Source organism: Ochotona curzoniae, unplaced genomic scaffold (genome assembly GCF_017591425.1).
Source record: "Ochotona curzoniae isolate NIBS_2020 unplaced genomic scaffold, NIBS_Ocur_1.0 scaffold_3835, whole genome shotgun sequence".
Taxonomy (NCBI): domain Eukaryota; kingdom Metazoa; phylum Chordata; class Mammalia; order Lagomorpha; family Ochotonidae; genus Ochotona; species Ochotona curzoniae.
Window position 1 is genome coordinate 4,080,897 of NW_024467114.1, and position 13,328 is coordinate 4,094,224.

Consider the following 13,328-nt stretch of genomic DNA (forward strand, 5'->3'; position numbering starts at 1 on the left):
ATTTCTATGCACGTATGAATATGTATAGTACATGAAGTCAATTATAAGAGTTTAATCATAGTTCAAATATTTATTTTTTATTCAGCAGCTTGGTATAACTATGGAAGGATAAGCTGGAGCTAATACTTCTAAGTCAACCTTGAAAATACATGTTTCTTCCTTGATGACTTTTATGTACTCTATTGGTTTGTTATTCTCATCAGATATTTGCATCTGAAACGGTACTAATTTAAAACAGTTTTCTAGTGAGGGGATTCTATGTAACTTAAGACGTCTCAATAGAACTACGGTATGAACATATTAGAATAAAAATACCTTTTGAAAATCCTTGATATTAACCAAGTTGAATGAAAATATGTGATCCTTTGCTCCAACATACAGCCTACTCCGCTCCTCATCCAAAAGGAAGGTATGATAGCTGGAGCTGTTGGCCAAACCACTGAACGTGATCACGCTGTTGGATTCCAACATTTCTGCAAGGGAACAAAGCAAGACATGGCAGGTTAACGTCAGGGCACAGTCGGCAGAGACTCGGTGCAGGGCAATGCAAACAGTGCTTGCTCTGGCCATCTGCCAGGATTTATCCTCAAGGAACTAGCAAACACATAAGCCCATTTTTAAATATTTCATCGAAAAGGGAGTCAAACTCAACCATTTCTTGATTCAATATTCAGGAAAGCACACTGCTGAAGAGGGAGTGAAACAGAACTATCTTGTGTACACACAGCCTCCTCCGCCAGAGTCCGTGCCCATATGTTGAGCACATCGGCAGTGTCCGTGCTGTGACGCAGTGTCTTCGCTTTTACCAAGACCTGCCAGGGTGCTTTCCCTTGCCTGCAGCCATCAACTAGAAGGAGAACAAGGGAGCCAGCCCCTCTCAGGCATATGCCACTTTGACAAACTAGTACCACTCTTCCCCCTGGGATGAGTGTAACCTGCAAGAAATTTTCCCAGAGTTTCAAAATGCTTGAATTTAACTTGCATGACACTATCAACTACTGCAGTCACATAAATGACTTCTCTCCCGGAGTTAGCATTCCTCAAGGTTAGGAGATAAATGATTACCAGCTCAATACCCACAACTGGCAAGACTCTGTTTCCATCTCCCCAGACCAACACATGTTGAATTGATACATTTATGCCTCTTTCTGAAGCTTTGCAAACAAATTGTGAAAATATGCTTTTCTCATTTCTTCAAAAGAACTAGAATGGAATCTCTAGGCATGAACTGGGGAACGTTATAGGAAAATAGCAACTGCAGGTTTGAATTCAGTAATCAGCCAGTTTCAAGAACAAGGTTCCCACCACAGTACACGTTTACTAAGTGTGCAAACCAGGATGAAGTCCTCAAGCATTCTGGGTTTTGGTTTTATAGAAAAATGGATCATTACTGTGAAGGTAAAGTTTCATCATGCAAGGAAAAAACTAGAAAGAACAGTTGCATAGAAAGCACTCGGTAAAAGTAAGTCTTGGTGTAAGTGGAGGTTAAATATCAGCATGTTTGACCTGCTTGATCAAACGTGGTCTACGTGATAGGAAGTTACGGTCCAGAGGCAGCAGACTGAAGGAGATACTTTTTATAAACAATATTACCAAGTGTGCTCCCTTGTTAACCTCTGCAATCTTGCAAGGTAGAGGGATAAGAATGAATAGTGATACGTTCTTTTATTATCACTAATAGTTCATGTAACGGTCATTTTAAAAACAATGCTTTCTTTGTTGATCTACATTCTCAATTTTAAATAACAGAAACAATAAACTTCTATACTGTAATTCTAAACAATGAAAGCATTTATCTAATTGAAAGTATACATCAAATTTCTAAGTTTATTTGGAGAGGATTGTTAGTTTCTATGAACAAGAAAGGTAGAGAAGGCTTGAAATCCCTCTGGAAACAAAGTATCAGTTAATAAAAAGTCACTGCTGAGTCACTTCATTAGAAGGAAGCATTTTTGAGGAGTATGATACAATGGTGATTTCTATTGCTTCAAATGGGTTCAATTTTGCTTCATCATTCCTTTTTTTCCTCCACATTCTTCAAATGTTCTTCTTTAACATGGACTTCATTCATTGTTTTATTTTATAGCTTGGGGGAGTCTTTCTGAGACCTTCATGGCCATGGTCAAGATAAAGTCTGTGTCCCAAGGCGATAGCGCTTGGATTTTTCTAGACCTAACGCTCGGATTCTTCAATATTCTGCTTTCCTTTTTTCTAGGTTTTGATTTAACCAGATGTAGGCAAATTCAACTTCAATAGATATTCACTAACTTCCAAGTCAAGCCTTGAGAACTGTAGGGGTTTTTCTATGTTTACCTTATTTATACTTTATAATTATCATTAAACATTTTAAACTAAAGTGATTATTAATGATGGGAGATGTTTAATATCACTGCACCTACCCACATCTTGCCTTGCTTATATCCAGACAACTGACAACAAATGCCCTTTGAATTAACTTATGCAGTCGGCTTAATTATTGCAAATAAGAGTAGCTCACTGGCTTTGAGAAGGTATTACTTTATTCGTGGTGGAGACATGACCTCAACTTCTACATTGCAACGTCAATCACTGCAACAAGGCAACAGGGAGTTTTAACTGGAAGTGCTGTTTCACAAGAAGCACTCTTTAAGGAATAGAATATTGTTAAGTCTCAAAGGTGATTATACTTAGATTCTCTTTAGAGTTGTCGATGACTTAGCATCTTTATGATTTGCTAAGGATAAAATGAATACTTACTGATCACAAATGTAGCAGTTAATACTCAGTAAATATTGTCATAATCATGGTTATAAGACAAAATAGACTGCAAGCAGGAGGATTGAGCAGAAAAGAGGAATTTCAAGCATCAGTGGCCACTAGGAATAGTTGCACTTTCCTATGATTTAGTTCTAAAAAGTTTCCTCAACTTCAAAACCTTATAAATCAAGTCCAACAGAAATACTTCTTTTAAATCTAATAGCATAGCAAAAATACTATAATTAATCTGTTGTATAATCAGAATATTGTACCAAACAATCATGGGAGAACCATAATAATTTTTATAATAAGTGATGTTCAATTTGCTTTCTATTTATTCATTTATACATTTTCAAAGTTTCCTGTTCCCTGTGAATTCTTCATGAAGAATAGAAGACATTGGTAGATATCAGAATTAAGACATTAAAATTGTTTTAAAAATTAATAATCTTCAGATACATTTAATACACAAGTAAAAAGGATGGAGACATTTACATCAAAATCGCACATGACGATTCAACTCGCAACAATAAAATTATGTGGTTCCTGTGGTGTTTTGCTCATCTTTAGGATAAACACAGACTTGCACAGATGATCACATTACAAAGACCAGGTTAGGCAGAGAAATGTAGGCTGACTTCTGGCCTTCATTTCTGCCCAACACAAGATGGACTTTTCATAATGGGAGGAGAATTGCTGTGTACTTGACCTTCAAATCCACATAGCAGTCACCCTGTTCTTTATACCCTTGACTTCCGTTACATTTCTCTCTCTCTCTCTTCCTCCTCTGAGTTTTATAGCATGAAATGTAATAGGACTCCAGCAGTAGCTGGACTCCAGGGAATTGCCTGTATTCATTGATGGCTTTAGGCGTCCATCCTTTTTCATGGCTTGAACTTTGTCCTTTTTATAGAACAAACATCCATTCAGAAGTAGTCAAATGCCTGGTCTGCAAGGTGCCAAAACATTTTGGCTAAATGCTGACCACATCAGATATTTGTAAATGTTGGAAAGTTCAGTAAATTCCCCAAGTTTCTGATTCTATAGTTTAGTGCTTCCCAGGTTCTCTTTATTTTATAAGACAAACAAAAGCCATGGTTCAAAAAGCAAATCACAAACTGAAACAAAAGGCTGCAGCTTTCATTGCGTTCGCAGAGCAGAAACAGTGGAAACAAGTGCAATTTGTAATCATTACCGTTTCATGCAAAAGATGGCATTTTATCCAACAAAATAGCAAGAACAACATATGAAAGATAATTTAAAACAAATGAAATTACATAATGAAAAATGACACTATTTTCATTTTCGCTTTCATCAATGACTATACTCAAATTGTGCCGCACAGAAGACCATACTTACTTGCACACTGGAGTTTGGCAAGCACGGCTCTGGGTTACACTGTGTGGATGGTGAACAATGGCCCTTATCGTTTCTGCTCAGTGGGTCTTCTTTCTACGTGGATCGGGTTAACAGCTGTACGTATCCATTTGCCTTGATTTATTTCATCATGTGAATCTATTCTTTCAATGTACAAAGCTTGGCAAGTAAAGCCTGAATATAGTTAGAAAAAGCCACCTTCTAACCTCGAGAGCAATAAGCAGTCAGATACACACGTGAGGTTTAACATGTTTACCTGCAGTTAACTTTCACTGCCCGAGCTGTGCCAGGTTACAGCCACCCACAAATCATAGTCCTGCTGCTGCCCAGGGCATTTTCCTGAGTTCCTTTTCCAGCTTCTCTCCGTATATACTGATGGCCTGGTCTCCAGGGTCGGTCTCTCCATGAATTTATGGCAGAATTTGCTTCTGCCAAAGGCTTCTCGCTCAGAGTTGATGTGAACTTCAGACTTTTGACATGAGTAGCCTCCCTGATAAAAGTAGGGGAGTCCCCCACTTTGGCTTTGTAACAGAAAAGTCAGTTCCCTGTTCATACCAGCTACACCGCTTCTAGACTGCGCACGATTTACAAGCGGCTCTCAACTGTGAGGTCACAGAGAGTAAGAGATTTTCCCTCCAAGACACCTGTGAAGAATTAAGCCCAGGACCGCAGGTGCAAGGAATCTATGTTTCCACTTCAGGTAGTGGGGGAGATGCAAAGGAAAGGCAATTGGCCCCAAGCTAAGGTGTGACTCAGGTGTCTAGTGTTTAATGATCATCCATCTGCTAATCAACAGTCAGCCTCCGAAGCGCTTAGCATGTATGACATATAAATGCTGGCAAGAAATGGCGCATAAAGATCAATAAAACATTAATGAAAAGGCCAGCAGATGCTGTCAAAGAAGTTAAAAGTACCCCAGCAGCAACAGGAGGAGAACCAAAGTTAAGCAAGCTAATGGGACAGAACAATTCAAGGCACAAAGAGAAATGGATAACCCTTGGACATGGAGTGTGGAGACAGTAGCAGGTGGCATGGCAACGTGTCCCATGGAGAGGACAGGTAAAGATCACAGGAGAAATGTAAGACCAAGAGCCTGCCATAAGCCACACATTCCCATCTGTGCTCCTCAGGAAACTGACTGGGATGTGCTGTCAGGAATCTCTTGGGGCACAGAGACAGAACAATCTAGACTCAGGATGTCCATTCCCGTTCACATCACAGATCAGAGTCTGCCTTTCTCTACAAGAAGGGTACACTTTCCGAAATGCTAAGAACTGATGGCTACCTCTCACTGCCACCTCACTCTGGTTAACATCTCTCGAATATTTATATGGTTTGATTGGCTCCATTCTCGGTCTTTTAACACAATACTATGTCTGTGGGTAATTTTCCCTCCTGTGACAGCTTTTATTACCAGCAACATTTTGACATGTCCCAAATCCATGACTTCTAAGACACATGTTCCTGCAAAAGCCTAAGGAAAGCTTGCTAAAAGCCTCTATTTAGGTATTGTGCCAACATTTCAGCATCTGCATGACATAAACACAAGCGCCCCTAACACTGCCATGGCCTCCTTTCTGTATATGTTAATTTGCTTACAGACATCACTCATCTAGGGACTCATGGGAGCCGGAGTCTCATCATGCAGATCCAATCTATCCCTGCAGGTTTGTTTCACAGTAATGCCTCCTCCATGCTCTCTTCCTCATGGCCGCGCTGTTATTGTCTTACCACAGTCCCTCATTACATCCATCTTGGATGATCACAATTATCTCCCAAAGAAACGTTCTGCTCAAGTGTCCGCCAAAACAAACAAACCCAAATTATGCAGTATGATCTAGCTACAAAATGAGGATATTTTCTACTGGTTACAGAAGGCAGATTGTATTCTATCATCTTTAAGTCTCATGTTAAAATTAGAAGAAGAACCAAACATAAGAGGAAAATACACATTCTAAAGGAATAGAGGAAAACAGTGGAATAGTAAACCACTGATATAACATAGTACATAGTGGAGCTTGAAACATTTTGCTACAGGACGCTGAGATCTGGCACTATTTGTATATTTTAGGTAAGTTAAGTTAGTAAATCAAGAACTTAAAACAAATCAGAGGTAGGGGCCTTTGTGGCACTGTGGGTTAAGACCTGCCTGTGATATAAATATTCCACATAGACATATTCCAATCCTGGCTTCTCGCCTTTTGGTTTAGATTCCTACAAATATCACTAAGAAAGCAAAAATGAAGCTGGCCCAGTGCTTCACTTCTTCTTACCATCAGAGATGCATGGATGAAGGTCCCGGCTCCTGGCTGTGGTCTGGCCCTTCCTGAGCCACCGGAGCTCCTTGTGGAGTAAAACTAGCACACGGAAAAATCTCAACTCTGCCTTTTAAGTAAGTAAAATTAATCTTAAGAAAAAGGCATAAAATATGCAACCACAAGTGTTTTCATTTAGAGAAAGCAGTGCTGGGAGCAGCTATGGCATCACGGGAAACAAGCACAATGGTGGCCATGCTGCTGAAGCAAAGCCTCCTCACCATCACACCCAACACAGGTGCTCTGGGCTCTGTTCTGTCCACACAGAGGAGAGCTGGGGCACTCTAACCTTCCACGATGGATCCTCGTGAACACCAGACCACTCCACGGGCTGCCTCCTGCACAGGAAGCTCCCTGAGAAACCCACTGGGCCCGGAAGAGGAAAAAACAGGAAGGAGGCGTGCTCCCTCAGGAGGATAGAAAAGGCATTTGGCAACGTCCTGCACAACTGCAGCCAATGAGCCTCTAGCCTCCTCACTCGCTGCCACAGAGGCACAGGGCTTCCCTAGGAGGAGCAAGGAATGCTCTGGATAACAGTGAGTCACTGCACTGTAAATACAATCCGCGTCACAAATGTGAAGCTGTGTCTTACGTGCCTTCCACCCCTCCTCTCACTACCTGACCCTGAAATGACAATAATAAAAGAAGAAAGGAGATAAAACTGGCAAAAGCTGAGAGCTGAGCATCAGGACAATCTGGCCAAAATACTTCCAAAAGGTACAGCAGTCTCCAGGAGAACTGGACGAGGCAGCACACTTTAAAGAAATGACGCCTTCACACACTTGTGCCCGTTGATCCTGAGCCCAGACTATTCACGAAGACAGAGATGGCAGCAACCAAAGCAAGACAAGACAGGAAGAGCTACTCGTTCTCTTCTCCGCGTACTTTACCATGCCAGTGCTGCCAGTGCTGGGTGTGGGAGGCTGGCTCTGGCCCGGGAGAGGCCCGGACGGGAAAGAGCCTGGGCCCTTCAGTCGCCACTCTAGAACATTCTCACGGTGGCTCCTGCTTGGTTCCAGCTCTCAGAGCTCGCATGTTAGCATCCCCTCCCCCTGCCCTGGGGTGGAAAGAGCTTCCACAGCAGCACCGTGTAAGATGCGCATGACTTTACCCGGCATTGCTCCCTCGATTAAGCTGATTCAGAAGGCAGGTGGGCTGCTTCTAATTGGTGGTAAGGTGAACCTATGCGGTTTCCTCCCAGGGGACAAGAGCCGCTGGGGAAGCTACTCTGGGTTTGTATCTGATCCTGGCACACAGAACACATGTCTTAAAAAAATTTTATCTGAAACACATTTTTTATTTCTTAAAAATAAAACAGAAAACTTAAAAAAATAAACGTACTAACCAATATCTAGGGGGGAAGACAATGTAGCAATACCTTACGTGTCAAACCGTGTACTAGCTTTTCTTACTAGTTACACATTAAGTTCACATGACTAATACAACTGCACCCACTATACCCTAAGTTATTTACTAACTGATATAAAACATCAAGCTCTTACTGTCTGGGGATACCATGTGTTAAGTACTGTCACCATTGTAGTGATATTGTATTGTGAAAATTCTTTTATAAGAGGTGTTTTGCCTGCGGCATAGAACAAATTATTGCCACAACTTAATCAGCCTCCATTTTCATTTTTTCTCAACTTCACTGCACTCTTCGCATCACCGCAAGATAAATGAAGCAGAGTAGGGTTCAAAACTGCAAGGCTTTGACTGAAGTAAAACGCAGCACTTCCAGCCACCGCCTTTGCCCTACCATCATTTCACGACCAGATGTTGCAGCGCCTGCTCTTTGCTTCCCTGTTGCACGCCTGTTTCTGTAAAATCCCATCATCCTATCTGACATGCCATCATGATGCTCCTCTCTAAACGTGACTTGCCTGCACCTGCTTCTTCTTTCTTCCCCTGGTTTGTGTTCTTGCAGGTAGACTCAGAAGCCTTTATCTCCATGAAAGCCTAATGAATGAGCAGGTGTTACTTTTCCCCAGACATCCTATGCTTTGATACAACACACGGCAATGAATTCGTGACAGGCCATTCTCTTGCATGAGTATTGCGACACATGCCTTGTTCTTTTAGCTCTAAAGGTTCGCACATGCAGTCAGAGCTAGTCATCTGTAGAGAAAATGGCTAGGTAGATAATTAATCAATCATCGATCCTGAGTTCTAGAGGGCCTTTAGACTGATTGACTAAAGTCCGACTTTTCGCATTAAGAAAAGAGCTAAGTGACTTTACCATTAACAGCATCAGAGGCCAGAATTAAATACAGCTCTCTTGGCTCCAAGTTCAGTGCTCTTTCTAAATTGATTTCTGGAAAATTTGTGACTTTCATTTCGTTCCTTACTTTTTTTTTTTTTTTTTTTTTGCTGCCTGATCCCTAATAGATATGATTTTTTCTTTTGGCACAAGAACATAGGCAAACAATAAAAATTGCAAACAATTTGCAAAATTGCTAAAGCACAATGTAAAGTTTTACTTGTGCTGGGAGGAGTAATGAGTTTAAATGTAGGTGCAGGGTACGAGAGTTCCCTGTTTTAAGATGGACTGATAAGGTCCAGATACACATTGCCTTTGAGCACCATTTGATGCGTAAGATGATCCATCATTAAAATCTTGGAAGTGAAATGCAAGCCCTTCTTCTAAACGCACATTCGTTTGTGTGCTTTGCGTGATGAACTAGTGATCCGAGATCCAAACTATTTTGATTCTGTCTGCTTTGTCCGTTACAGGTGGAGCTGCGTTTTCTGTGAGCGGGCAGATGGTGGGCATTGCAGTCACCTGCAGTAACATGGAAAGAGGACACTTCTCTGTCATCCAGTTGAAAGCCCAGTTTTTGAAGCAGTCTTGGTCAATATTTTCATGTAACACAGCAGGTGTTTCTGTGTATTCTTCAAATAATTATATTTTACATAGCTGTATGACAGCACACATTTTTCGACACCTACAAATGTGTCATATGGTAGTATAAGTGGAAAATGGCTCACATATGGAGATTAAAATATGATAAGCCACCCGGGACCCATTTTTGCTGCATATGTCACTGCAAGAATTTTGTTATCAACTGGCTACAAATGATGTATTTCAATGGTAGCGTTGAGCAACCTTTCATGAAAAATAAATTATTTCATCCACTATATTTCCGAAGTTGTCTTCCCCACACACATTTGTTGCAGGAGAGAAGTCCTCTTTATTTTCTGACGACACTGATCCTTTCAGGAGCCGACCTACTGAGAAGTGTGTAAACTCCGTGCTCATGGGTGTCCCTCTTTGATGGAGCACATGTCTGAGATGGCCAGGCAGAAGCAGAGAGCCAGGAACTCAATCTTGGTCTCCCACATGGGTGGCAAGGACCCAATTGCTGGAGCTACCATCTGCTGCTTCTCAGGGCATACAAGGGTAGGAAGCTGGACTGGAAGTGGAGCTAAAATTCCATGTGCCACTCCAATATGGAATTTGTGTGTCCAAAGTGGCTGTGCCAAATATCTGTCCGTGTTTGTCATTTTAATGGGTTTATTTTATTGTTTTTCTCCCTTCCTTCCTCCTCTGTTCCTCCCTTCCTTCCTGGTTTTGGAAAGAGCTGTGCAGAATCTTCCTGTTCCGGTGACAATCCTAGCCATGACCTGGCTTCTTAACAGAAATGCAGAGGATGACAATGGCTGCGTGATCCGCACAGGACTGTGTGTAGATCAGAGCTCCTGGCCGAGGGAGGGGAGGGGATTGTGTTGGGAACTGACAGTTCAAATATTCTACAGAGGATCCCAGGCCTCACGGTCTGGGTACACTGTGACCCAGGGGACAATGCCACCCTACTTAGGATGACACACTGTGACTTTTCTCCTGTAACTGTTTTATTTTGGAATGGGCAAATTTCACAACTGCTGCAATTAGATGCCTTCATGAAATTGGTGCATAGCCTTTTGGGGGCATTGCAGAGTCTGTCTATATAAAAAATTAAAGGAGGAAAAATATCATATGAATAATGTTGACAAAATTAAATTTCCCCACATCTACATATGGGGGTGGGAGATAGGCAACAATTAAGTGCTGGTATTACTTCTAGAGTTTTGTTAGTGGTGCAGGAAGAAAATGAACAATGTGTACACATTATCTTATGTAGAAAATAAGTTTAAATAGTTCCATTTCTTTTTCCTAATACTTTCTGCACAAACAGAATAATCTGAGTTTGGGTCATGTTGAGAAATGTGCTGGAATTGAAGCTAAGCATAATGGGAGCCAGGCTTGGTTTACATCCCTGGGGACAACTCCCGACTCCCCAAAATGATGCTGAAAATCCAGCTTGTTTGTTGAAAAATCCCTGCTCTCCCAGGACCCATTAAATCAAGCACACTCAGGGCTGGACAGGGTTACAGACGGTAATGGTCCCTGCACACCCGTGCTGGACAGAGACGCTTCGTCCCATGAGGATAAATGTCTAAATCAGAACCCAATTCACCTCTTCTTCATGTCTGCACAAATTCATCTAAATGATTTTCTCATTCAACTTCCTCCTACATGTCATAGAAAAAGTGTGACTGTGTCCCTTTAACAATTTCTACATGAAAGCAAAATGGTCATAAGAACGTTGGAATTAAAAGTAATAAACATGGCTTAGTGTGAAACACGATATCCTTTTAATCCCTGCTGGCCATATCACTCACTCAGAGGGGCCCCTCCCCTCAGTCTGAAGGCAAACAAGGCAAGGGCAACATTGGCCTCTGCAGGTGAGGCGGAAGTGAAGGTCGTTCAACTCAGCAACGCAAGGAGTCATGGGATAGCTACTCTGATTTCTCAATTCTACTAATCTGTGCTTGGGAATTGGTAAAACAAAGGCATGGATTTTGTATTACAATATGGTCTTTAACAAACTTTGGATTTAAATGATTGATTCTTTTACAGCTTCTTTTACAGTTTAATAAAAAAAAATGTTCATTTCTGTGATGACACTTGATAGGTATTTTTTTAACTTCTCCCTCAAATTTGTGAAGTTATTAAAATAACAACTTGTGTGCATCCACCTCCCCAGATCACCTTGAAAGTGGAGGTGTTGTATTTTACTCAATATGTATATGACTCCACGCACATTCCTTATGATTTTTCAAGATTTTGAAAGCTTTACTTTTAAAATTTTCGGATGTGGGAATTACTTAAAGCAGTCATTTGTTTCTGATTAGGCTAAATGTTGCTCCTGAGCAGGAGGTTGGATAAGCTTTTGTTGCAAAAGCACCAAAGTTCTTAAAGTCCAGAACGGGTGCCCCAGGGACGTATGTGCGCACGCTCACAGTGCAGGTGTCACAGAATGCACTGGTTCACTCATCCCATTTAGAGAAAAATAACACATTGATTAATAAAGCCTGTGGGGGACCGGCCCTAGAACCTCCACCTATAACCATGAGATGGCAAAAATAAGAAAAAACTGTATTTTCTTCCCAGAATTTGGGCCAGGAAAAAAAGTGAACATTTAACTGTGTTTAATTGTATCTTAAATGTGTCATAACACTATTTTTGTTTGTTTTGTTTTGCCAAGCTTTTTCTTAAATGCAATTTTATCACCATCCAGCCTATTCTATAATGAATTTCTCCCTTAACATATATACACTACTTGAAATACAAGATATTACTTAAGGGAACAGTATTTCATTGCCTCTGCCTTCTACCATATTTCTATAGTTGTCGAACAAAATGCTGAATAAAAAAATCACATTGATATACAATTTTATATATTATAAATATAAGTTTGAAAATATTTCCATGGCACTTACATAATTTAAAAATTATGAAAAGTTGACCTCCTTTCTTATTTTTTTCTTTTTTTTTGTGAAAGCAATGATGCATTTGAATGAGTGAATGTTTTTACACTCTTCAAAACACACTAATTTCTTTTGATACTCTATTAAATGAACAATATTATAGTTCAAATGAATGTATTAAAGGCTTTGGGAGTTCCAGCCATGAAGGTTATGCTTGAAAACTTTATTAAACCCAATGTTTCCCAACTTTGATTGACATAGAGCTTATTTTTGCCTTCACAAGAGAACATACATCCAAGGGATTTGGAGGAGAGTTACATCAATGTCCAGACTTGATTAGTAACAAAACAATAAAATGCAGGAATAGGTACTGGGATTTTAACGTCTTGGAGGAATAATTTCATAGGAATTATTTTATAATGATAGACATTCTCTAGGCTAATTATTATGAAAGATCAGCTTCTTCATGCCTGAACTTGTCAGCTATTTTTGCTTGTTTGGGAGTAGAAGCAGGGGTTAACAGCGTTATAACAATGCACTACACTTTCAGTAGATTTCTTGGTGCAATTTCACTCTTTAAAAATGCAAATGTGTATGTTAAAAAGATGAAATGAACAGAACAGTAAGAAAGAAGATGGAATCAGCACAACAAATATTTGTCTCTTATTCAGCTGAAACTAATTTCTATTTTCTGAATCATGAATTTGGATGACTTCCTCAATTTCAGTCCTATGCCTGGAACTGAAAAAGAATGAAATAGAAGCCACCTGATGCTTGCTGTAAGTTTTAAGTGACAGTATTAATCATTACAGGTATTTGTAGTCACAACTTTAGGTTATTGATTTATTTAGAAGCAGATTATATTTTCTTGCTGACACAGCATTCCGAAATGCTTAGGACCAAATGTCCACCTCCCTTTGAGAGCTGTGGAATCCTTACATGACAGTAGCTACTTTAATTCCATTTGTGTGCAAGACATTACATTTTACAAAAGCAGCTGTTTTTCATGGAATCAGTCCAGGTTTTCTCTTCAGGATATAAAGCAGTGACCTCACACATTTACCACAAGACCTATCTATCAACACTCTTTCCCAGGCACGATTTTCATTATGTAGGATTCTTCCAATGATGCGATCAGCATTTCCAGGA

General features: G+C 40.4%; 1 protein-coding gene across 1 annotated transcript in view; it reads right to left on the reverse strand.

Annotated features, from left to right (window-relative positions):
* SEMA3A (semaphorin 3A) overlaps positions 1-13,328 on the reverse strand; it is a 179,270-nt gene that overhangs the window by 130,730 nt on the left and 35,212 nt on the right. Inside the window, exon 2 of the mRNA XM_040964932.1 lies at positions 316-473. Coding sequence (XP_040820866.1) covers positions 316-473 — 158 coding nt within the window. The remainder of the gene's footprint in view (positions 1-315; positions 474-13,328) is intronic.